The sequence below is a fragment of the Chelonia mydas genome, chromosome 3 (assembly GCF_015237465.2).
Source record: "Chelonia mydas isolate rCheMyd1 chromosome 3, rCheMyd1.pri.v2, whole genome shotgun sequence".
Lineage (NCBI taxonomy): Eukaryota > Metazoa > Chordata > Testudines > Cheloniidae > Chelonia > Chelonia mydas.
Genome location: NC_057851.1, coordinates 161,853,595 through 161,880,732, shown reverse-complemented (window position 1 = coordinate 161,880,732; position 27,138 = coordinate 161,853,595). Strand labels below are relative to the sequence as shown.

The 27,138-nt window shown below is 44.0% G+C and overlaps 1 protein-coding gene and 1 long non-coding RNA gene across 2 annotated transcripts; one reads left to right on the top strand and one right to left on the bottom strand.

The window, feature by feature from the left end:
• Positions 1-7,100: 7,100 nt before the first annotated feature.
• On the bottom strand, positions 7,101-16,251 carry LOC122465190. The gene is made up of 4 exons (XR_006289841.1): positions 16,139-16,251; positions 9,737-9,982; positions 9,216-9,498; positions 7,101-7,821 (listed from the first exon to the last, which is right to left on the bottom strand). It is a non-coding gene; the product is annotated as an uncharacterized LOC122465190 (long non-coding RNA).
• Positions 16,252-19,866: 3,615 nt separating this feature from the next.
• Positions 19,867-26,671, top strand: NENF (neudesin neurotrophic factor). Its single transcript, XM_007058004.4, has 4 exons — positions 19,867-20,117; positions 24,650-24,710; positions 25,400-25,503; positions 26,216-26,671. The coding sequence occupies exons 1-4, from the start codon at positions 19,959-19,961 to the stop codon at positions 26,390-26,392; spliced, it is 501 nt and encodes a 166-aa protein (XP_007058066.2). The 5' UTR covers positions 19,867-19,958; the 3' UTR covers positions 26,393-26,671.
• Positions 26,672-27,138: the final 467 nt, after the last annotated feature.

Sequence of the window (27,138 nt, the reverse complement as noted above, 5' to 3'; positions counted from 1 at the left end):
CTCGCAACCTTAGTTCTGCCCTCTTTGAGTCATGCCTCAACCTACTGTTGACCAATATATGCTGGCTAGTATATATATGTTATACTGATAGTATGTTTTATCTGCACCCTACATATTAAGCATAAATATAGCAATTACATAGCCTAAATTGGCCTCTACCTTTATAATCTGTTCACTTATGCTAAGTATCCCATAACACCTTGCATTAGTTAAAGTAAGCTTTGGCTTAAGGAGATAGGAAAGCTGTCAGGATCAGGACATAAGTTTACTTTATCATAGCAACAGAAAGGGAGTTACCCTCACAAGCCTATCTACTCTGGGCCAGACGTAGGAGGTGTTTTCATGCCCATTAGTACCTGGAATTGCATATGTTCAGAACAAAGATAAAGGGTACACCATGGTACTAGAAAAGCAAGGTAAAAAGCTAGTTGGTTAAATCTAGTTTCAGATGGATGTATATAGTACATTTTACTGGTAAACAAGTAGGATATAAAGAGAGGGTTTTAAGTGGTATATACCTTTGGGAGCACACCTTCCACATAAGGTGAATGTAACATCACTACATGAGACAGCTTCCCCGAGACTGGTATCATATAGAACAGCGGTTCTCAAACTTCAGCAAGCCGAGGACCCCCATTTTGATTTAAAATTTTTCGCAGACCCCCTGCTCCTTCACCGAGGCCCCACCCCATCCTACCCCTTCTCTGAGCTCCCGCTTGCTACATCCCCCCTCCCTCTGTCGCTCGCTCTCCCGCACCCTCATTCACTTTTACCAGGCTGGGGTAGGGGGTTGGGATGCAGGGGGAGGTGAGGGCTCCATCTGGGGGTATAGGCTCTGGGCTGGGGGTGCAGGAGGGGGCTCCGGGATGTGGGTTGTGGGTTCTGGGAGGGAGTTTGGGTGTGGAAGGGGAGTCTGGGCTGGGCCAGGGGGTTGGGATGCGGGGGGGGTTGAGGGCTCCAGCTGGGGATCTGGGGTCTGGGCTGGGCCCAGGGATGAGGGTTTTGGGCTGCAGGAAGGGGCTCCGGGATGGGGGAATATGGGCTCCAGGAGGGAGTGTGGGTGCAGGAGGGGACTCTGGGCTGGGGCAGGGTGCTGAGGTGTGGGGGCGTGAAGGGTCCCGGTGGCACTTACTGCGGCTCCCAGAAAGCGGCCACCAGGTCTCTGCGGCCCCTGGGCAGAGGCGCGGCCAGTGAGGCTCTGAGTGCTGCCCTTGTGCCTGCAGGCACCACCCCCACAGCTCCCACTGGTTGCAGTTCCCAGCCAATGGAAGCTGCAGAGCCAGCACTCGGGTGGGGGCAGTGCGTGAAGCCTCCCTGGCCACCCCTGTACCTAGGGGCCGCAGGGACCTGGTGGCCATTTCTGGGAACCACGTGGAACCAGGGCAGGTAGGGAGCCTGCCTGGGAGGGAGGGAGAGGAGTTGAGCAGCGGGGCCTGTGAACCTCCTGGAGTTCTCTCGCAGACCCCCCAGGGCTCCGTGGACCCCAGTTTGAGAACTGCTTATATAGAACCTTTTCCCTTTACTATATTATTATTGGCTTAGACCAATAAATCTGACTGATGTTGGTTATGTGGCATCTGGAATATATTTCATAATGAACCAGTGTGGTCAAGCAATTGACTACGCAACTTATCAACACCGCTCCTCACTGACAAAGTAGTACTCCATCCTTTCAGAGCATAAAGTGCACCATGGGCGTGCACCATATCGATACAGGAGGAGAAACTGTCAGACCATATCCTCAGTAAGGCAAACATCTCTTGTAGCGGGCAGGCTTAGTGAACACCAGCTGGCTACACCTGACCTGTACTAGACCACTTCACCTGCTCTGCCCAAACCACCCCACAGTTACCAGATGTTATTACCCCCTGACTTTTGTCCTAAGGATTCCTTCTGGAACAGCCCCATTGCACTAACCTCTGCCCTGTAATCATGATAGATTATTGCGCTCTTCTGCTTGCACAACCAATGTAACAGCACAGAAACAAGGGGTCTGTGTTGTGATTCCTTTGGGCATGGATGAACCTCTCATATTGCCATGTGAGCTGTGGCAACCTGCTGCAAATAATCTTGTGGCAGTCAGTACAGTTGTCCCCTCCACGGTGAAGAGCAGTTGGGAGTGCATGCAGACAAATGAGAATACAATTCTGTGGGGCACAACACATCATATGAAATAGCACATTTACTTAGTCATTCCTTATGCCTGATTATAGGACAGTCCAGGCTGAAATATACAGTATATCCTCAGTTCCAGGAAGCCACAATTTAAGTTGCAAGGCTGAGGTGTGTGCACTTCCATATTTTCAGACGTTTAAGTATAGGGGCACTTCCCATTCTGCAAGGGCATGAAGCATTGCCAGCTGAACTTATTTTAGCGTTAAAGATTTTGGGCAGTGAATGTAACATCTAGCCTTTACATAATATTTTTCATTCAGAGCCATCCCAAATCACTTTAGAAGCTCACAAAAATATGTTGGGAGGAATTGCTGACATATAATCATTTCAAGTTCTCTTTCAAGAAACTCAAGACAATCTATGATATTCCTGGGTAGGGAAAAGCTTTCCCCATGCCCTTCCTTCCACCCCAGTAGCATAGTAGTGTAAGCTCAAAAGTTTGTCTCTCTCACCAACAGAAGTTGGTCCAATAAAAGATATTACCTCACTCAACTTGTCTCTATAATATCCAGGGACCAACACGGCTACAACAACACTGCATAGTCCTCTCCAGTCACTGATATGCTGATCGGTCACCAGGCAATAAAATATCTCCTTGGCATAGACAGATGGTTGTCTTCTACCAAAGGCCTGGAAAAATTGTTCCTCCTTCTAATCTGGAGTCTTCAGCAGATTAACATCTTCTAATGCTGCCTGTAGGGTAGAAAGGAATGTTCCAAGTTGTAGAGCACCAAGTGATTTTATCTCAAAAATCAACTAAAATTTATAGTTTAGAGAAACAAGAAACTGTTGGCCAAATCTTAGTAATCGTCTCTCAGTGGGACTCCACTATTTTAGTCACATGGGATTCTCTGCCATTGTAATGCCAACAAACCCTGGTCATCGGCGGGCAGGATCGAACTGGGGACCTCTGGAGATTAGTGCATGAGCCTCTACCACATGAACTAAAAGCCAACTGGCTGTTAGCTAAGGCTGTAAAGCAGACTAATTTTAGCTCTCTCTAAGTGGTCTCAGTGCCACTAGATGGGACAGAAGCCCAGGAGGTGTGTGGGTTACATACTTCCCGTAGCTGAGGAAGCGTGTCCTGAGGTTCAGAGACTTCCCAGTTGAAATCCAGGACGAACCCCCACTTGTAACGCCAACAGACCCCGGTTGTCGGCGAGCAGGATTGAACCGGGGACCTCTGGAGCTTAGTGCATGAGCCTCTACTGCAAGACCTAAAAGACAACAGGCTGTTAGCTAAGGCGGTAGAGCAGACTTATTTTCTCTCTCTCTCTCTCTCTAAGGGCTTGTCTACATTATCTGCAGGATCGACGGGCAGTGATAGATCCAGCGGGGGTCGATTTATCGCGTCTAGTCTAGCTGAAGTTGCGTAACTTAGATCGATTTCCCCGCCCCAGCGTAGACCAGGCCTAAGTGGTCTCGGTGCCACTAGATGGGACAGAACGCCACACCCAGGAGGCATATGGGTTACACCATACCTTAGGGATACCATGATTAAAACCAAGCAATATAATAATAATACAGTCACAGGTAATAATTATGATTAAAGCAAGAAAGAAAACACACAAACAAGCAATAATGGTTCTGTCATAGATAACTACAGTAGTTTATAGATGGGCAAAATAATTTAATTTAAGGATTGGTGAATCCTTTTTGATATATTTGTGACAGGATCCCCAGGGTTCAGCCTGGGACCGTGGAACAACTGTGCCCCCTTAACTCTCCAGCCTGAGCTGTCTCTCACAATGCTTTGATAGTAACAAGAGCAAACCCCTCCAGGCACTGTTATCACTCAGCACAACCACATGTGGAGCCCCACATCTAGCTAGTTTACATGAGTGCTCCCGGAGCCATAATATCAATATTATTGATAAGGATTAATAAGCTATTTAAGTTAATAGTGAGCAATCTTAACTAAGTCCTATGAAACCAAATAAAATATTTAACTCCGTTAAAAAAAAAGTTATTCAGGGAGCTGTCTTGATACAAGTAAATTAATATCAAGCATCTTAAATCCAAATTAAATCTCACAATTTCTGCCTGTTTACCAAGTGATCTTATGTCTCCTCTCCAGAAATACATGATGTAAAACAATCTGGTATTTAACAACAGATGCTGTTAATACCTTAAATTACAATAGCATTTCAATATGCTATTAAAATCACTACAAGAAAATTTATATCTGATTCCTTGGGGTGCTTTGCTAACTTAATCTAGCCCTTGATGCTGAAGGAACAGTGCTGAACTGGAAGGTTGCTGCTTCTTCTTGATGCTCTTCTATGCTCTGTTTTGCTCTTTGGCTAATTACTGTTACTTTTTTGCTTGCAGAGATGAACAGGAGGAGCTGTGAGGAGTACTGTAAAGTTGAGGAATGGGAGCAGGCTGTGCTGCTGGTTTACTTAATTCAGCAAGTTTTATATTCCTTTCCTTTCATAGTTTTACTGGAAGAGGAAGGCAAGCCTATTTCAGAGCTTGGCTGAATTAAAAAATTAGCAGCTGTCATTCTTTCATTGGCTCAGCACCTTTCTGAGATTATCAGCAGTTTCAGCTCATGCAGAGATGATCTGCTACAACACATGCAGCAGGGTTGTAATTTTTCCTCAACTTGATAGTTATACTGCCTTTGTTGTGGGAGATTATCAGAACATCTTCAAAGTATGAGTTTTCTTTTATTCGGTCCATTTTCTGATATATCCCATTAGTTCCTTTCTAGCTTCTTGGAGTTAAAATTCTGCTTCAAAAGGGTGCAAATACCTGTATGTCGTATATAATGGTTTTCAGTTTTCAAAAGTATTTTTTAAACTTTATTACTCCTTAAAGAAAGTTTTTAAACTTGAATAGTCATCAAAGAAGTTATTGTCCCTTCTTAACAATCTTTGGATAGGTGACTTGTTTCTCTGAGTTTAGTAAGAAAGTAGTTTAAGCCAGATAATCAAATAAATTCCCTATTTAATACAAATATTCTATACTCAAATGGCTTTTAAATGAGTAACCAGTTGTAGCATCAAATGACCTTACTATATTGCACGTAAACCATGCCACTGTTCATATACAATGATATAAGGAAGTTATTACATTAGAAGGTTTGCAGTTAGAGACAAAGCACTTGCAAATATACATCTCAAAAGAAACTGATGAACTCTTAAGCATTTAAGTGACAGGCATAGGTTTTTCACCATCAAGTGGAACATGAACTTAGAAGTTACAAAGATCTGCTACAAAATATTCCCCAGCCATAAATGTTTTCCTTAATATTTGAATAATTAAGTCTTTAAAGAGTTTATAAAAGGGGTTAATTTTAATAGGATTTTTTTCTAGCATATTTGCTGTGTGTTTGAAACCAACATTTTTTTCTTGCAGAGAGAGTGGGGGTTGTAAAAGGCCTACTTTTATGGCTCTTGATAACACAATAGTAAACATGCCTACAAAGTCCTTTTCTTGAGATAAAACTCATCCCTATAGTAGACTTGCATCTCATACCAGATGTGCTTTGGTCCTTTGTCCAAAATGACCCTTAGATTTAAAATCTGCCATTTGCAGTACATTTACAACTTGCAGTTAAAAACTTCAGGAAAGCATTCTATAGAAAACATAAAATCCTAACAACCAAGGTTTACATACATCTTTCAAAACATAACAAAAGAAAACAACACAGAAAGTTAAGGCACGATAGAACTTATAAAAGCTGCATTTCAGAGTAAACACAGATTTTATGGCTGTGGGGTGGTTATCCTCCTTTGACACTTCGACAATTTGTCACTAGTTGACAGAAGGTAGATTTCTTTAACTTGAACATTTCATACAATTAAATAAGCAACTGATAACATAAGACTGTGCTATTATTTTTCTAAGCATCCTGTATAAATACTGAGTATATTTTAAATTCATAAAGGTGCAAGCAAGTTTGAAATGACCTAATATTATAAGAATAAATTATAATAGTTTTACTGATAAATATTTTCGACTCAATATTGAGGTCTGTCTCCTACATACCACTGGCTGAAATAGTGTTAAGACCACTACTGGTAAAAGGTCCTTGGCCTGTGGGCCCCAAGCCCCTACTGTCTAAGCCAAAAATATGTATTGATTTTTTAAAATAAAATAAATATAAAAGATTTACTTCATGGGCTGGTGACCTGAAATGCAGCTGCTTCTGAACAGGCAAATATGGGCATGTCATAAAAATAAAGGGAAGGGTAACCACCTTTCTGTATACAGTGCTATAAAATCCCTCCTGCCAGAGGCAACATCCTGTTACCTGTAAAGGGTTAAGAAGTTCAGCAAACCTGGCTGGCAACTGACCCAAAGGACCAATAAGGGGACAAGATACTTTCAAATCTTGGGGAGGAAGGCTTTTGTTTCTGCTCTTTGTTTACGTGGTTATTCTCTCTTGGGACTGAGAGAGGCCAGACAGAAATCCATCTTCTCCAACCCATCCTAATCCAAGTCTCCAATATTGCAACCAGTATAGGTAAGCCAGGCAAGGTGGATTAGTTTATCTTTTGTTTTTTGTGAATTTTCCCTGTGTTAAGAGGGAGGTTTATTCCTGTTTTCTGTAACTTTAAGGTTTTGCCCAGAGGGGGATCCTCTGTGTTTTGAATCTGAATACCCTGTAAAGTATTTTCCATCCTGATTTTACAGAGATTATTTTTACCTTTCTTTTTTTTTTTTTTTTTTTAAATAAAATCCTTCTTTTAAAGAACCTGACTGATTTTTCCATTGTTCCAAGATCCAGGGGTTTGGGTCTTTGATGATTTTGTAACAAATTGGTTAGGATATTATTCTCAAGCCTCCCCAGGAAAGGGGGTGTGTAGGGCTTGGGGGGATATTTTGGGGGAAGACGTCTCCAAGTGGTCTCTTTCCCTGTTCTTTGTTTAAAACGCTTGGTGGTGGCAGCATACTGTTCAAGGACAAGGCAAAGTTTGTACCTTGGGGAAGTTTTTAACCTAAACTGGTAAGAATAAGCTTAGGGGGTCTTTCATGCGGTTCCCCACATCTGTACCCTAGAGTTCAGAGTGGGGAAGGAACCCTGACAGGGCAGCTGGAATCAAGGCATGCTACCAGGTAGATAAAAGTATTAACTTGTGGCCTTACTTTGATGCGGAAAAGGGAAGGAACTTTTTTTTTCTTTTCCTGGACAAAAAAGTAATATCCTCTTTCATTGCCTTGGCAGGGCCTTCTGTCTTTGCTGGACCAAGGCAGCCACCTAGCCCCTTTGGGCAAGGACCCTGAACTAACAGGAGAAAAGACAAAGGGTTAGAGACTACCTGCTGCAGGACATGCAGAGGGATTCTGACCACAGGTTGAACCGACAGCTGAAATTCCAGCAGCAAATGATGAAGCAGAAGAGGAAAAAGGAGGTTTCAGACAGGGAGAGGGAGGAGAGACTGGTGGCAGAGTACTTTGAGCATGACAAGGTGAGAATGGAGCAGGAGCTGACAGCAACACAGGGAACTTGAGCAAGACTGGGAGGAGCAAATGTTTGAGTGACTGCTCAGTGTGATGGTCAGCAAGCAGCGGACCCTAATACCTGCATCAACGCCATCCCCAGAGGACCCTCCTCCATGCTGCACATCCTGCAGCCAGTGTAGCCACTGGACAATTGTAGGGGGCAGGGTAGGCAAAGATTCAGTTGATGAACTCCTGGAATTGAAGTGTGTATGATTAGATGTACTCTGTTCACTCTGTCCCCGTTCAGCCACAGGTAGAGAACAGCTACACTGGTGGTGGCATTTCCATTTCCAGTGACATTATACAGATTGGCATCACTGTTGGTTTTCGTTGCACTTTCACTTTTATTAACAATTGTACTCTCCAGTATTGGCTGCTGGAACACCTGTATTCATTTTTAATAAAGTACTTGGTTGTACAATTCATTGGGGTGTTAGTACTTGGGAAACAAAGAGGAGGCAGGAGGTTTAAACCAAATTCTCATAATAGCAGCAAATAGATCAATGTGATGTTGTAGTGTACATCTGAATTTATCCATGCATTTCCTCACAGAAAGCAAGGATATGTGGGTGTACAAAGCATCCTTTACTTCCCTGTATCTCTTGGACCCAGCCCCAGTGACCAGCTCTCCGGTACATATCACACCAGGTGGACAACTATCTTTACCTTCAGTGTTCACCCCACCTTTGAACTATTCTGAGGAGGAGTCCTCTGATTCCCAGATCTCTGTCCAGGGATCTCCTACCTTCCATAGGAGAGACTTCTTCCCTGATACCTACCCTCAAAGGGAAATTCCAAGGGAGAAACTATCATGAGCCCTGCCTCACTGGTATGACCAGCAGTGGATGCTCCATCCTCTACCTTACGGGTCCCCTCAATGCCCTTCTTAAGACCCATGGACTCTCTATTACCATCAGTTCTCAACGGCTCCTAGTGTCACTCGTGGGGAATACAGAAGACGACACCTGTCTGTTCCATCACTTTCTCCTCAACAACCTCAACCTCGAGAGGAAACTTTTGAGGAGCAAGAGGTCAGAGTGGATAAGGAGGGGACACCTCAAACAAATATCATCACCACCATATGAGGCTGTAATGCCTCCTCCATCTTCTTTGGCTAGTGATTTTAAACAGTGTCAGGAACTGATGAAGCATACTGACTTGCTAGAGATTCCCTTAAAGAAGGCCCAAGAGTTGCAACAAACTTTTGGCATTTTGCATAGAACATCCTCTGGCTGAGTGACTCTACAAGTGAATAAAGCTCTACTGGATCCTGCCAAAACCATAAGCCAGCACACCACCCACTTGCAAGCAGGCTCACGGTACTACATCCCAACTAAAATATGTGGAATTTTTGTTCTCCCACTCTCCACCAAATTCTTTAGTTGTGGAGGCTGTCAACAAGCATGGCAGCCAACATCTTTCCAAGTCTACACCCTGTGATAAAGTCCAGAAGTGCCTTAACCTATTTGGTTGTAAGAGCTACTTTTCAGCCACTCCAAAATTTTGGATTGCAAATTAACAAGGTCTAATGGTGAAGTACAACTATTCCAATTATGACAAATTCAACAGTTTTAGTGAACACTTACCTGTAGAACACTGTGAGCAGTTCAAGACCATCATAGTCAAAGGTCAGTTCTTAGCAAGAGCCTCTTTGATAGCCTCCCTAGTTTCAGGTGACAGTAGGCCACTGCACCTCCACTGATGTTGTTATGAGTAGAGAACTTTGGCTAGAGCTATCTGGTTTTCCTAGGGAGGTCCAGAATACTGTAGAAGACTTCCCTTTTCATGGACTTAAATTCTCCTATGAGTCAATTCTCCAGACTTTGAAAGATTCCAGAGCCACACTTAGAGCCCTTAGCATATACATGCCTGCAAACAAAAGAAAATTTAGCAGATCACAAATGGCACAGAGATCTTGTCCAGTTCAGTTCTTTACCTACCCTAGGCCTACTGAACCACCGAAAGGCAGGCCTAGGTGTCAAAAGAAGAGACTACCTACTGTGACTACTACCACCACACAGCTGTCCTCTTCATCCAACCGTCAATTCTGATCATTTGGTTGAGAGCTTGGAACATCCACACCTCATGAATGTTCAGCTGCACTCACCTCCCTCCCTTTGGAGAGGATTCTCCCATTTTCAACCTGCTTGGGAACAGATTACGTCTAACAGATGGGTGTTGGAGGCCTTAACATCAGGTTACTCAATCCATTTCATCTCCATCGCCCACCCTGTTTATCTCATGAACAGTTACTGAGACAAGAAGTCATCTCTCTTCTATGCACAGGAGCCACAGAAACAGTTGCATTCCAGCAGAGAGGGAAGGGATTCTACTCCAAGTATTTTCTGGTACCCTAAAAGAACAGAGGATGGAGAAATCAATATTAGATCTCGGACTGATAAACACCTTTGTGGAATCACAAAAATTCAGGATGGTAACTCCACAGATATTATTCCATAGTTAGATTCCAGGAACTGGTTCATGGCCCTCAACCTTCAGGACACATATTTTCATGTCACAATTCACCCCTCTCACAAAAGGTTCTTTGTTTTACAAGCAGTCAGAGTCACTTCCAGTATTGAGTGTTTCCCTTTGACTTCTCCTCTGTCCCAAGGGTATTCCCAAAGATCAGAGCAGTGATAGCTGCTTACCTCCGGTGGCCGGGAATAATAGTCTTCCCCTACTTTGATGACTACTGGCTGCTCAAGGGCCAGTCATACAATTACATTCTCTGCAGTACAGACAACCATATTCCTGTTCCACAGACTAGGTCTCCAAGTCAACACTAAGTCCACTTTGAGCACAGTACAATAGATATTCTTTATAGGGGCTTCTCTGAATACCGTAACAGCTAGGGTTTACCTTCAGGCAGACACTAAAAAGCCTGCCAGACAACCAGTGGGGCCACTTGATGATCAAGATGCTAAAGAAGCACTCAAGGAAGACAAGGCCATCTCAGAGAAGTTCCATGAATTCTCTGCAGCGGTCTTCACTGCAGAGGATATCGGAGAGATCCCACATCCAAATCATTTTTTTAGGTGACCAATCTGAGGAACTGTCTCAGATTGAGGTTTCAATAGAGGTGGTTTCCCCTGTATCCAAGCAAGGGCAAAAATTCACAGGGAAGGGTTGCAGACCAACTTGGATGAGCAAGCATCTCAAAAAGGTGATTAAAAGAAAGCAGAAAGCCTACAAGGAATGGAAGATGGGATGGATCAGCAAGGAAAGCTTCCTCATGGAGGTCAAAAAGTATAGAGATAAAGTGAGAACTGCCAAAAGCCAAGCAGAGTTGGACACCTCAAAGGGAATTAAAACCAATAATAAAAGGTTCTATAGCCACATAAATAAAAAGAAAACGAGGGAAGAAGAAGTGGGACCCCTAACCACTAAGGATGGGGTGGAGATTAAAGAAAATCTAGGCATGGCCCAACACCTAAACAAATACTTTGCCTCAGTTTTTAATAAGACTAATGAAGAGCTTAGAGATAGAGGCAGAATGGCTAATGGGAATGAGGATATGGAGATAGAAATTACCACATCCAAGTTGTAAGTCTAAGTCAAACTCAAACATCTTAATGGGACTAACCTGGGGGGCCTGAATAATCTCCATCCAAGAATATTAAAGGAACTGGCATGTGAAACTGCAAACCCAATAGCAAGGATTTTTAATTAATCTGTAGATTTGGGGGTCATATCCAATGACTGGAGAATTGCTGATATAATTCCTATTTTTAAAAAAGGGAAAAAATGTGATCTGGGAAACCACAGGCTTTTTAGTTTGACCTCAATTTTATGCAAAGTCTTGGAACAAATTTTGAAAGAGAAAATAGTTAAGGATGTAGAGGTGAACAGTAATTGGGATAAAATGCAACATGGGTTTACAAAAACTAGATCATGCCAGACCAACCTGATCTCCTTCTTTGAGAAGAAAAGGAGTACTTGTGGCACCTTAGCGAGACTAACAAATTTATTTGAGCATAAGCGTTCGTAAGCTACACCTCACTTTGCGGAAACACACTAACACGGCTGCTACTCTGAAACCTTCTTTGAAAAGATAAATGATTTTCTTAAACAAAGAAAATGCAGTAGATTTAATCTATCTAGATTTCAGTAAGACATCTGATACAGTTCCACATGGGAAATTATTAGTTAAATTGAAGATAGGGATTAATATGAAAATTGAAAGGTGGATACGGAACTGGTTAAAGGGAAGACTACAACAGGTCATATTGAAAGGTGAACTGTCGGGCTGGAGGGAGGTTACTAATGGAGTTCCGCAGGGATCAGTCTTGGGACCAATCTTATTTAACATTTTTAGTACTGACCTTGGCATAAAGAGTGAGTGTGTGTTAATAAAATTTGCGGATGACACAAAGTTGGGAAGTATTGCTAATACAAAGGAGGATTAGAATATCATACAAGATTACCTGGAAGACCTTGTAAATTGGAGTAATAGAAATGGGATAAAATGTAATAGTGCAAAGTCATGCACATAAGGCAGTGCTGGGCAACTTGCAGGCCACACACAGCCTGTGAGGGTAATACGCTGGCAGGCCGCCAGACAGTTTTTTACATTTGCACGGCCGCCCGCAGCTCCCAGTGGCCACGGTTTGCCATTCCCGGTCAATGGGAGCTGCGGGAAGCACCAGCCAGCACGTCCCTCCCTGCAGCCCATGCCACCTCCCGCAGCTCCCCTTGGCCGGGAACAGCGAACTACGGCCACTGGGAGCTGCAGGCGACCATGCAAATGTAAACAAACTGTCTGGCAGCCCACCAGCGGATTACCCTGACGGGCTGCAGGTTGTCCACCGCTGACATAAGGACTAATAACAATAATTTTTGCTATAAACTGAGGACTTATCAGTTGGAAGTGACAGAGGAAGAGAAAGACCCAAGTGTTTTTGTTGTTCACAGAATGACTAGGAGCCACCAATGTGATGTGGCTGTGAAAAAAGCTAATGCAGTCTAGGATGCGTCAGGTGAGATATTTCCAGTAGAGACAGGGAAGTGTTAGTACAATTATATAAAGCACTGCTGAGATCTCATCTGGAATACTATGTGCAGTTCTGGTCGCCCTTGTTTAAGAAAGATTAATTCTAACTGGAACAGGTGCAGAGAAGGATACGGTAACCCGCATAGGATGATCCGAAGAATGGAATACCTACCTTATGAGAGGACATTCAAAGAGCTTGACTAGTTTAGCCTAACTAAAAGAAGTCTATGGGGAGATATGATTGCTCTCTATAGATACATCAGAGGGATAAATACCAGGGAAGGAGAGGCGTTATTTAAGTTAAGCGCCAATGTGGACACAAGAACAAATAGATATAAACTGGCCATCAACAAGCTTAGGCTTGAACTTAAACCAAGGTTTCTAACCATCAGAGGAGTGAAGTTCTGGAACAGCCTTCCAAAGGGTGCAGTGGGGGCAAAAAAATTAACTGGCTTCAAGACTGAGCTTGATAAGTTTATAGAGTGGATGGTATGATGAGACTGCCTGCAATAGCATGTAGCCAAGCTGTGACTGCTAGCAGCAAATATCTCCAATGGCTGGTGATGGGACACTAGACGGGGAGGGCTCTGAATTACTACCGAGAATTCTTTCCCAGGTGTCTGGCTCGGTGGTTTTGCCCACATGCTCAGGGTCTAACTGATCATCAGATTTGGGGTCAGGAAGGAATTTCCCCCCAGGTCAGATGGGTAGAGACCCTGGGGTTTTTTTGCTTTTCTCTGCAGCATGGGGCATGGGTTTCTTGCAGGTTTAAACTAGCGTCAATGGTGGATTCTCTGTAACTTGAAGTCTTTAAATCAAGATTTGAGAACTTCAGTAACTCAGCCAGGGGTTAGGGGTCTATTACAGGACGGGGTGGATGAGGTTCTGTGTCCTGCAATGTACAAGAGGTCAGACTAGATGATCATGATGGCCCCTTCTGACCTTTAAAGTCTCTGAGTCTAAATGGATAAATTCAACAGTAATGAGTCACCAGGACCAGATGGTATTCACCCAAGGTTTCTGAAGGAACTCAAATATGAAAATGCAGAACTACTAACTGTAGTATGTAATCTATCACTTAAATCAGCCTGCATACCCAGTGACTGGAGAGTAGCTAATGAAATGCCTATTTTTTAAGAAGGCTACAGAGGCAATCCTGGCAATTACAGGCCAGTAAGCCTAACTTCAGTATGGACAAATTGGTTGAAACTGTAGTCAAGAATAGAATTAAGAGACACATAGAACACCACGTTATGTTGGGGAAAGAGTCAACAAGCTTTTGTAAAGTGAAATCATGCCTCATCCATCTATTAGAATTCTTTGGGGGTGTTAACAAACATGTGGACAAGTGTGATCCAGTTGATATTGTGTAGCTGGACTTTCAGAAAATCATTGACAAGGTCCCTCACCAAAGGATCTTAATCAAAATAAGAAGTCATGGGATAAGAGAGAAAGTCCTCTCATGGATTAGTAACTGGTTAAAAGATAGGAAACAAAGGATAGAAATAAATGGCCAATTTTCAGTGGAGAAAGGTAAATAGTGGGGTCCCCTAAGAATCTGTACTGGGATCGGTGCTGTTCAACATGTTCATAAGTGATCTGGAAAAGGGGGTGAACAATAAGGTGGCTAAATTTGCAGACAATACAAAAATTACTCAAGATACTTAAGTCCAAACCTGACCGTGAAGTGGATCTCACAAAACCGGTTGACTGGACAATAAAATGGCAAAACAACAAATTCAGTGTTCATAAGTGCAAAGTAATGCATATTGGAAAACATAACTCCAACTATGTATACACAGTGATGGCCAAAAGTATAAATGGGTTCAAAAAAGAATTAGGTAAGTTCATGGAGGATAGGGCCATCAATGGCTATTAGCCAAGATGCTGAGGGATGCACTCTAATGCTTTGCAAAAAGAAAAGGAGGACTTGTGGCACCTTAGAGACTAACCAATTTATTTGAGCATGAGCTTTCGTGAGCTACAGCTCACTTCATCGGATGCATACTGTGGAAATTGCAGAAGACATTCTTTTACGTAGAGACTGTCCAGTTTGACCAATGTACATGGCAGGGGGGCATTGCTGGCACATGATGGCATATATCACATTGGTGGATGTTGGAGGGTGGCTATTACCAGCAAGAGAGTGAGTTTGTCTGTGGGGGGGCGGAGGGTGAGAAAACCTGGATTTGTGCTGGAAATGGCCCAACTTGATGATCACTTTAGATAAGCTATTACCAGCAGGAGAGTGGGGTGGGAGGAGGTATTGTTTCATGGTGTCTGTGTATATAACGTCTTCTGCAATTTCCACAGTATGCATCCGATGAAGTGAGCTGTAGCTCACGAAAGCTCATGCTCAAATAAATTGGTTAGTCTCTAAGGTGCCACAAGTCCTCCTTTTCTTTTTGCGAATACAGACTAACACGGCTGTTACTCTGAAACCTCTCATGCTTTGGTGTCCCTAAACCTCTGACAGCCAGAAGCTGGTACTGGATGCCTGCATATGCATCACTTGATAATTAACCTGTTCTGTTCATTCCCTCTGAAGCATCTGGCACCAGTCACTGTCAGAAGACAGGATACTGGGCTAGATGGACCACTGGTCTGACCCAGTATGCCTGTTCTTATGTTAGCCTTCTATTTGGACAGAACCAAACCATTTTAAAAGCCTCTGAGACTGTAGAGTTTGCTGAGAGATTCCTTTCTCAACAGAGACCCAGAAAGGAAAGACAAGTTTCCCCACAATACCCTGTGAAGCAATTCATAGAGAGGCTCAGCTTAGTGGAGCACTAAGAACCATCGGCTATGGTCCCAGAAATCCTAGTGTATAATTCAGGCTATTGCGGGACCAATGTAAATGTGGCTTGATAGGTATGCGTCATGACTTAAGTGTGGCTTCAAGGTATGGATGCTTGCAGGTAGTCTTGGCTAGCCCAGATACCCATACCTGGGTGTCTGGACCCAGGTAAACTCTGCAGTGAAGATATAACCTCAGGGTCAGGCCCACTTTTCTCAGATGTTGATATTCAGGATCAGTTTTATATTAAACTTTCCAGAGAGCTAACTTCATAGAAAATTTATGTTCTGTTTTCAGTGCTCTACTAATAAATGCCAATATATTACAAGATTCTTGAAAAATTCTCAAGAGGAAAAATAATTCTCTCTCCATTCATTTTCCCAGTATCAAATATGATCAAATTTCCTGTCAACAGGGAATTATCAATTATTGGGGGTTTTCTAGCATGGTACCAAAGTTCTCAGCCCAAGACTATTCAAAAATTTCAATAATGAACATGGTTTAAACAAGAAGCATACAGTTTTCACAGGATAAGGGAAAACTGTACTAAAATCAAATATGAAACACTTGGTTTTAGCAAGCTTTAGACCATATCTAAAAAACTTTCAAGTACACATAAAATGGTAATGAAAATGCCTTTTAGTTTTTTACATGTATATTTATAGAAAACTCTGCGTTTCACATTATGACTGTAGTAGGATCAGTAATTACAAGAATACCTTATGATAGATCAGATTGTGTTCCACAAAACCAGTCCACACGACTGATGTTAGTCACACTGTTACTACTAGAAGGCACTCAGATTCTATGTTGATGAGGGAGGTACCTGAACCTGAATTGAAAAGAATAGTTTAACCTGATTTTCATTCTACACAGAATCACGGACATTAGATCATCTATTTTGTCAATCCCCTTTTCAGTGCAGGATGTTTCCCTACAATATACTTTCTAGCAGGGAGAAATCACAACATGTGAGAATTGGAATCCATCTCCATTCATATTTTTCCACTTGCTCCTTAACTTGAAAATCTTAGCATTTTTAAGTCACAAAGATTGAACCTTCCTTATTTTCCCCAGTTTTCTGCATAATCATCTGAGACAGCAAGCAGAGAAACTTCAGAGAATGGAATGAAAGAATCTTTTATTAGCTATTGTCTGTTACAATTCTGGCTTCTTATACCTCAAGGAATACCACTCTGTCAATTACAGATGTGAACCACTAATTATTCTTCCTCAGAGTAATAACAGGCACTTTACAGATCCTTGTTTAATTTTTATGCATATATGCATTTGCTTAAACTCTTCCCCTGTATTTTTGCAAAAAAAATACATCAACTCGTTTAAACAGGAATATCAAACGCACTGTCAGAATGCTACATATAAATACCTGCATTACTCACAGAATAATAGAAATGTACGTCTGGGGACTCCAGCGCCCTGCACTGTGGCAGAACCAAATAAACCTAAATCATCCTTGACAGGTGTTTGTCCAACTTGTTTTTAAACACTTCCAATGATGGGAACTCCAATGACCTGCTTTGAGCAGGGGGTTGGACTAGATGACCTCTTGAGGTCCTTCCAACCCTGATATTCTATGATTGTATGATTCTATGACCTCTCTTGGAAGCCAATTCCAGAGCTTAGCTACCCTTAAAGTCAGAAAGTTTTTCCTCATACCTAAATCTCCCTTGCTGCAGATTAAGCTCATTTCTTCTTGTACTATCTTCAGTGGACCTGGAGGACAACTGATCACCCTCCTCTTTATAAAAGCCCTTTATAAAAACACAACGGAGACTTACCAGGTTGCCCCTCAGTCTTCTTTCCCCAAGACTAAACATGCCCAGTTTTTTTTCCAACATTTCCTCATAGGTTAGGTTTCCTAACCCTTTAATCATTTTTGTTGCTCTTCTCTGAGCTCTTTCCAATTTGTCCACATCCTTATCTAATTCATATACCTCATAGGGGAAAAGGAGGAGTTGGAACTAGGGTGTGGTGTAAAAGAAATGACAAACAGCTAAGATTAGGCCCTGAGATGAGAGGAAGGGTTAGCTGTGTTAGGGGGAAGTTAAAGAAAAGCCAGAGGCTGAAATTAGGTTAAGGAAAACAGTGGATCTGAGATTACATTGTGAGTTAAGAGGAATATAGGATTGGGTTAGGGTCCAGGCAATGGATTGAGGTCTAAATCAGGGATGAAGGTGTCAGGATGGGGGTAGTGGGAAAGGTATAGGACTGGATGGTTGGAATTGAGAAGGTGATGGGCTGGAGTTGCGGAGATGCAGGACTGGAGAGAGGATGGTGGTTGGTGGCAATGAGAGACAGCAGTTGGGGGCGGATATGAAGGGTTGGAATTAGGAGAAGATGCAAGGAAGGGCAGAGGTAGGGGTTGGAAGTGAATAGGAGTTAGGAGCGTGGTCTGGGGGAAGATGCAGGGCTGATGAGAGGTAGGAATTGGAGTGAAGGCGAAGAATTGGAGTTAGGAGAGTGGTTTGAAGGGAGATGCAGGGCTACTGTGGGGTAGGTGTAAGTAAGGGATTTGAAGTTGGGGAGATGCAGGGTGGGTGTAGGGGCACATAGGGCTTGTGTAGGGCAGGGGACCTGAGGGGATAAGATGGTGTTGGGGGGTGGTATGAGGATGGTGTGACCAGAGGAATATGAGGGGGTGAGATGGTTGGGGTAGCTGCAGGGCTGGTGTGCGGCAGGGGAGGTGAGGGAATGGGGGTGGTTTGGGGTGGGGAGAGCTGCAGGGCAGTGGAGGTGAGGGAATGGGGTGATTTGGGGATGGGGGAGCTGCGGGGTGGGTGTAAGGGGTGGTGTGGGTGTAAGGGGGAGTTGAAGGGGTGGGGTGGTTGGTTTGGAGGGAGCTGGAGGTGTTGTGGGGCAGCGGAGGTGACAGGATGAGGTGGTTTGCAGCGGGGGAGCTGCAGGGCTGGTGTGGGGCATGGGAGGTGAGGGACAGGGTGATTTGGGGGGGGGGATCTGGGGATGGTTACGCGGCTGGGTGATTTGGCGGACCTGGGACAGGTGTAAGGGGTGGTGTGGGGCATGGGAAGTGAGGGGATGGGGTAGCTGGAAGGAGCTGCCAGGCTGGTGTAGGGCTAGGGAGGTGAGGAGCGGGGTGATTTGCGGGGATCTGGGGATGGTGAGAGGGCTGGGTGATTTGGGGGAGCTGGGGCAGGGGGAGGTGAGGGGTGGGGTGGTTGGTTTGGAGGGAGCTAGGAGGTTGCGATGCAGGGGATGTGGGGGGATGGTTTGGGGGAGGGGAGCTGCAGGGCTGGTGTGAGGCGGTGGAGGTGTGAGGTGGGTGATTTGGGGGAGCTGGGGCTGGTGTAAGGAGTGGTTGGTTTGGAGGGAGCTGGGGGGTTGTAGTGCAGGGGATTTGAGGGGTGGTTTGGGCAGGGGAGCTGCAGGGCTGGTGTGGGGCGAGGAAGGTGTGGGGCGGGTGATTTGGGGGAGCTGGGGCTGGTATAAGGAGTGGTTGGTTTGGAGGAAGCTGGGGGGTTGCAGTGCAGGGGATGTGAGGGGTGGTTTGGGCAGGGGAGATGTGGGGCGGGTGATTTGGAGGGAGCTAGGGGGTTGCGATGCAGGGGATGTGGGGGGATGGTTTGGGGCAGGGGAGCTGCAGGGCTGGTGTGGGGCGGGGAAGGTGTGGGGCAGGTGATTTGGGGGAGCTGGGGCTGGTGTAAGGAGTGGTTGGTTTGGAGGGAGCTGGGGGGTTGCAGTGCAGGGGACGTGAGGGGTGGTTTGGGCAGGGGAGGTGTGGGGCGGGTGATTTGGAGGGAGCTGGGGGGTTGCAGTGCAGGGGACGTGAGGGGTGGTTTGGGCAGGGGAGATGTGGGGCGGGTGATTTGGAGGGAGCTGGGGGGTTGCAGTGCAGGGGACGTGAGGGGTGGTTTGGGGAGGGGAGGTGTGGGGCGGGTGATTTGGAGGGAGCTGGGGGGTTGCAGTGCAGGGGACGTGAGGGGTGGTTTGGGCAGGGGAGATGTGGGGCGGGTGATTTGGAGGGAGCTGGGGGGGTGCAGTGCAGGGGACGTGAGGGGTGGTTTGGGCAGGGGAGATGTGGGGCGGGTGATTTGGAGGGAGCTGGGGGGGTGCAGTGCAGGGGACGTGAGGGGTGGTTTGGGCAGGGGAGGTGTGGGGCGGGTGATTTGGAGGGAGCTGGGGGGTTGCAGTGCAGGGGACATGAGGGGTGGTTTGGGCAGGGGAGATGTGGGGCGGGTGATTTGGAGGGAGCTGGGGGGTTGCAGTGCAGGGGATGTGAAGGGTGGTTTGGGCAGGGGAGGTGTGGGGCGGGTGATTTGGAGGGAGCTGGGGGGTTGCAGTGCAGGGAATGTGAGGGGTGGTTTGGGGCTGGGGAGCTACAGGGCGGATGGGAGAAGAGGTGATTGGGGGGAGCTGGGTCCGGGGCGGGGGGAGCTGAAGGGGTGGGACGGACGAAGGGTGTTTCCCCACAGGGGCCGATGCCAGCCCACAGCCTCCCCGGAGCCCGCCTCGCAGGCCCCTGGCCCCGCCCCGGAGCTGCCTGGCCGCCTCCGCTGCACCATGGCCGGTGAGCCTGGGCGGCTGCTTCCCCTGGCCCTGGGCTGCCTGGCCGCCTGGGCCGCTCTGGCGGAGCAGCAGCTGCGCTTCAAGCCGGCCCCGGCCCCCAGCCCGGTGCGGCTCTTCACCGAGTCCGAGCTGGCCAGATACAGCGGGCAGGAGGTACGGGGGGACCGCCGGGCCCGTCGGGGAGAGCGGCGTCGCCGATGAGGATGGGGAGGGGGCGCTGCTCGCTGGGGACCTGGGGGGCATGGGCGCTGGCCCCGGGGGGCATGACTAGGTGGGGGAAGGCGCTGGTGTATGGGCGGAGGGCACTGCCCCTGCGGAGATGGGGTGGAGTTGTTACTACCGGATGCGTGACACCCCCACCAGAAACTAGCCACAGCCCTGCTGTGTCTGGAGCAGTTTGATGCCAACTTTACCATCTCTCTCCTAGAGATTTTAAAACTTTTCATGTCAAAGGAGACCAAGTGTCATCACACAGTGGAGCTACCTAATCAGCTCTCTCCAACTGGGGAGCACAGTCACCACTCTCAGACTAAAAACATTCCTGGGAAACAAACGAGGAGACAGTGATAAAAGAAACCAACTTGTGTGAGCCAGGACATTAGAACAGTGCAGTTACAATGACAAACATCGGACACTCTGGACATTTTCAGTTAAGAACACCACTTGTTGCCACATGAAAGAAACACAAGTCTTCCCCATTGTATATATGAATCTCAGTGGTATGATCTTTTGTTATATGGAGATATAACCTGCATTCTGTTCCCCTCACTCAACACGCACACTTCCAGTTTATACTTATACAAGATCCGAGACCTGTCTTACAAGGATGTGTAATTTATAGTGAAGATGAGGGGACCACACCTGATATGATCAGAAAAGTGACTAAAGCAGATGAAAAAGGTGCTAGCCTGCATCCACATTACAGAACGGTTGTGTTAGCAGCTGATGAGTTGTGGTAACCTGAGATTTAGTCTGTGTCACTGGGCAGGCTGGCCCATAAGAGTTAAAAGCACTACAGCCCTCATACTAAGGGTCTGTATGTGTGGATTGGGCAATACTCAAGTTAAAATTTTGCAGTGAAGACAAGGACATTGTGGGATGATGGGCACAGCAGGCTCTTATGGATCATATGTAGAGGCTAATATGACATGTTTTTGTAATGAGCTGGCTAGTGTATATGTACGTACCATTGCTCTCTACTAGGTAACAGTAGAACTGTTCAAGTATGTGTCATAGGTCCTATATTTTTAACAACTTATTGTGATGCCCTTTTAGCCCATATAATAAGGGCCTATGATTTTGGAGCAGGAGGATCCAACTTGTATTTGTACTCTTGCAGTGAAGTTCTGAGTAATTGGGGTGTGCTGTATAGTGACAGCTATAAAGTCCAAGGTGATCAGACTTATACATGGCCTTAGGAGTACATGGATCTTTACATACAGATACAGAATTACAGGATATTGCCTAATTATCTTACAATCTACATTTAGAAATAGCATAAGTAATGGCACGGGAGGAGGTTAACAAATTAATATTGTTTAGTGCAAAATTAATTTTTTTCTCTCTCTACTTATTGTCAAGAGTTGGAGAGGATGTTAATAGTGGACAGGGGGCAGAACTGGGGCTGGAAGAAGATTGTTGTGTTGTGTGCATGAGGACGGTAGACAGGATCAGACTGTAGTGGGAGGAAGAGAGAGAAGAGAAGCGGAGTGGAATGAGGGCACAAAAGAAGGCATGGCAAAGGAGGCAGAGGTTGGTGAGATTAGTTAATATGGTCAGTAAGTGAAAAGTCAGCAAGGCACATTAAAGGTTAGTGATCAATATATTAATGGGAAGGAACTGATAGATCATATGGCAATTGATGGTGAGAATCAGTAAGGCAAAGATTGAATAAGCCTAGCAGAAATGGTCAGCTGTCAGCCATGGATGTAACTACATGTTTTGGTCTCGTCCTGTACTGTGAAGGCAGGGGGAAAGTCTGGTTCAAAATAGCTCGGCACCTCAAAACTCCCATTGATTTCAATAGGATCTGCTGGCTGCTGGGCACTTTAGAAAGTCTGGTCACAGCTGTTTAGTGGCATATTAATAGTTTGAAGGCCAGAATTTTAACCTGAGATAACTGGGCATCTGTGACTCATAGCTGAAGGTTAGAATGGGGATGATGGAGAGGCTAAGGAGTAGAGATAAGGTTTCTACTGGGATCTTAAATTCCTGACTTTATTTTAAACTAAAAATGAGATAAAATAGATATCTATTGACAACTTTAACTCTCCACTAAGCATGTGTGTGAATTTCCTTTTTTATTTTTTTTAACAACTTCAGAACACCAACATTTCTGAAGTAATTTTTTTCTTCCTAGCACTATTTTAAAGTATTTTAGAGAAGGAGGAAAGAAAGCTGTATTATCTTTAAGGTAATTGTATTGCCTTATAATAATAATTTGCAAGTATCTTTCAACCAAAGTTTTCAAAACACTAAACAAATGTGGTTAAGTGACTTGCTGCTGAAAGTCACACAGTGAATAGTTTGGAAGAGAATCCAGGTTTCCTGACTCTAATTTCTTTCTGTAATCAGTTCTTATACAATAGATCAAAAATGTGCAACTGGTGGAAACTCTTCTATAGATAGCCCTGTTTGAGATTTTGCTTAGTGAGACAGGCCAAGTTCACTAAACAGTCCTTTACCCATCTCAGGAACATATAATAATAGAAATGCCTTTTCAAATCATAGTGTACAAATAGTACAGTCAGTTTCAAGGATATCTCGGGTATTGTAGGGACAAGGTTCTTAAACATCTATCCAAGCAGGTCAGTTTCTCCCAGGCTGCTCAAGAGAACCATCAAAATAATCAGGCAATGGGCCCAAAGTCTCTAGTTGTTTGTCAGATCTCCCCTTTTCCCCAGGATGAACACCACAATGGTAGAACAGGATATTTTTCCTGTTTCCTTCCTGACAGAAAATGAACAGACACCAGATATCTTCTCCCATCTGAGTGTTTACAGACAGTTCCTCAGTTTTAGAGATCTGTAGAATGTGCTTCACCATAAATACCAAACCTCAATAGGCTACTGGAATACACAGCTCTCCCTCACTCTGCCTCATCACTAGCAGCACTATAACTACCGATGTCTCAAAATTTTACAGAATCACAGCTACCTATTTATTCTTCCAAAACCTGTGGTGATCCCTCCAATGAGGTAATCCTCAAAGAAAATTCTTCCCATTTACAAAGTTATTGTTCTCACCTGAGCTAATTCCATAGCCTTCAGAGATGTGTAGGGATTAAATGAAGTATCCATCCTACTCTAATCCTTGCCTGCCAGGATTAGAGTAGGCCAGTGGATTCAGGATTAGAGTAGGCCAATGGATTCAAAATCTTCCTTTAATGTATTCTTCTAGCTCATTAAGTCAAGTATATAGACAGTTTTTAAAAATATCATAGAATAAATACAGGAATTCAATCTCCAGAAGTTTTAGCTTTCTATGGTGAAAACAAATCTTAGCTAACAAATTCAAAATGATAAAATCCTTTGCTAAATTTATACAGATCTCTTCTCTGAAGCGATTGCTGGTTGGCCTTCTTGGGGTTGTCTCCAGAAACTAAGAAAACACTAACCAGCATCTCATGGACAGAGAGAATAGATTTTGAGGGGAGGACAAAGTGGAATCAGTGGTTTATTAAGCAAAACAGATGTCAGCAGAAGATCAGATGTGTGTGTGCATGTTTGCACTTTATCCTCTTGATGAAAGCAGAATACCATCTGCCATACACCCTTTCACTTCACAAAACATCCACCTCCAGAATGATTTACTTAATCATCTTGGAACAAACAAGTATTATGAACTGACTCCAAAAAAGGCATAGAAAGGGGAAGTGTATTGTCAGACTACTAGATTCCAAACAGAATTGTTTCTTCCTTGAACTTCCATCATTTTCTGGGGTTAAATCCATAAAGATTCTCAGACTATTTCAAGTACCAGTGTTTATTCTAGGAATTACAAGAATAGTCATCTATGGGAGCAAGAGACAGACTGATGCAGCACAGAAATAAACAGGGCTTTAACATACCTATTCCACTAGTATTTGGTGTCCTAATAGTGAAAACAAGCTCCAATAGTGAGAACAGGAGACTACATCTTCTCCATGTACAACATGGTATTCAGAATGCAGACACTCAGAACTTGGCATCACAGCTAGATACCAGTGAAATACACATCACTGGATACCAGTGGAAATTATTCATGTAATTATCACATGATGAATACTGATTTTTTTTGTACACTAACCTGCAAGTGACCTGGAGGCTTTGCAGCCTCTGTTCCCTCCCCCATCCCTGCCATTGACTCAGAATATGGCCTCTTTACTGTATAGTGCCAGCAGCTGACACAGGGATGCATGACTGTTTGGCAACTGACAGCAGTCATAATGGCAAGGTATAGAAAACCAGCTTCTTGTTGCCCAGAGACCCACAGAGAAATCTTCATTTTATTTATTTATTTATTTATTTTTTGCAGCATGTGATGGATTTGGGGGATGAATGAAAACTCCAGGCTGTGAAACTTGTGTGCATTGATCATGATTTAAGTTGCTAGAGAACACACAGTAAGGGGTTCATTCTCTCCTCAATGTGCTGTACACATACTGGCTTCATTTTGAGCACCTGCTGGCCTCTCTTTCTTTCCAGGAGGGCCAGCCTATTTACATGGCCGTGAAGGGAGTAGTATTTGATGTCACTTCTGGAAAAGGTGAGTTGGCTTCTCCCCATGGGGTTTTTCCCCTTTCACATTATCCCATTTTTCTTCTTAAACATCCTAAACCTTTAGAAAACTTCAAACTCTGTTTAAATACAAAGAACATACTCATTTGCTCTTAATTCCTAATCATCCTCCTCTGAAGCTGCCTTCTCCCACTCACAGCTTCGCACCCCCTTTCATGCTGACCTCTGTCTGGAACAGAATAGATCCTCTTCTTGTCCTATCCTTTTCTAAGAAATGCTGTAATACCTTTTGATCTAATTGAGATACCTTCCCATTATATAGATTTACACATTTCCCTCTAACACTGGTTTTAGCTACTCTTTAAATTTTTTTTAAAAATGCACTTAGGACTGGTGAAAGCTACCATACTGAGAGCCCTAGAGAGAGAAATTCTCCATCAGTAGATCAGACACAACTTGGGCAGCAGCTGTATTACAATCTAAGTGAAGACAGGCAGTTGCCATTTTAGGCCACATTAACTAGTCCAGTTAAGCTAGTTTGTTTTGAGACTTCATTAAAGTTTTGGGAGGAAAAGGGCTCAGATCCAAGTCCTTGGTTTTGACTCATTTAGGAGCATAATGGGCTCATGTCATGCTAGTATAAGCAGATGCTTAATCTGGCCCATTGTTTTCACTATCAATAGTCTGAGCATTACTAGATTTCCTCTCCTTGAACAGAATTTTATGGGAAAGGTGCCCCATATAACGCCCTCGTTGGGAAGGACTCAACACGAGGAGTTGCAAAGATGTCACTTGACCCAGAAGATCTCACTCATGACACAGTAAGAAATGGGATTGTTTGTTTAATTCCTTCTTTGCAAAATTTCAATCATTTTCTTGGCTTTCTTAAAATATATTCCCCTGCTGTATATTTATGCAAAGCCCAATCCTACGAATAAGGAAAATATTTATTTTCTAAGAAATGCTGTAATACCTTTTGATCTGATTGAGACACCTTCCATTATATAGATTTACACGTTTTCCTCTAACATTGGTTTTAGCTACTCTTTAAATTTAAAACCAAAAAAAAGTGCATTTAGGACTGGTGAAAGCTACCAAACAGAGCTCTAGAGAGAGAAGTTCTCCATCAGTAGAACAGACACAGCCTGGACAGCAGCTGCCCCATCAACATACCTTCAAGGGGATAGCATCTAAAAATGTGTAGTTCAGTTTCCTTGACCAATTCAGTCCTTGGTGTCTCTGCTGAGAATACAAAATGGGCCAATTGTGATGGTGCTTTTTGGAAATGAATTGAAGCCAACAACTCACTTTACCTGAGGATGTCAGGCTTTGTCACTACTGGGCTGAATTTGAATAAGTGACCTAGGGGTTAAAGGTTCTATGATAAATAACCCATTGCCAGTTACTTAAGCCCTCTATTGTTTGTGTGCCCTGCAAATTAAATCTGAAGGCTGGCTTTGAGGGTAGGATGATCAACATAAATAAAGACATATGTAAATACCTGCCATTTTTTCTTGCCCGTGTTTCATATAGACAGGACTCACGGAAGAAGAGCTAAAATCCCTGGATGATATCTTCAATGATGTGTACAAAGCCAAATACCCTATTGTTGGCTACACTTCTCAAAGAATTCTGAATGAGGATGGCAGCCCCAATCAGAACTTTAAACCTGAGGATCAGCCACATTTCAGCATTAGAGATGAATTTTGATGAAGGATTTAGCATCCTGAAAATCCCCAGATGGACACTGTAGAACAACACTGTATGACTGGGAAACATTGACTGTTTCTAAGGCAGAAGAACAGTTTCTATGAATTATGTATCTTTTGTATTTTTGTTATCAGCAGCCCCCACCCCCTGACAAACGAGGATAATGACTGATTACTAATGTAATGAATTCCTTCAAGTAGTGAAGCAAATAAAATTTAATCAGTGGCACATATTTGTGGACTGGGGAGAATTATTTCAATAAAATTCTCACTGCCAATATCTTGATTCCTCTTTTTTAATATAAAGAAAAATTGGATAACTAAAGACTCATTTCTAAAGGGGAGAAAGTGTCCTTTAATAACTGAATCATCAGACTAGGGGTTTTGCCATTTCTGGGTTCTGTTCCTTGTTCTGATGCAAACTTGCTGTATTATGTGAGTCGTCTTACTTCACTTCTCCATGCCTCAGTTTCTCCATCAGTAAAATAGGTGTAATAAGGCTTCCTATCTCAGAGGAGTGGTGTGGAGCTTAATATTCATCCTCTTTGATTACAGTGGATATATAAATACTGACTTCCCTGAAATGTACTGTGATACAGCATGGCTAGAGGGCAGCAGGAGAGTGTTAGAAGGGAGCCTTATTCCCTGTAGAGGGAAGAAAGTTTGCTATAGATTAATTAAAGCTCGTGAAGCCAATCACATGATAAAAAAAAAACCCTGCTTCAATCAGATAAGAGGAGGAGTTGA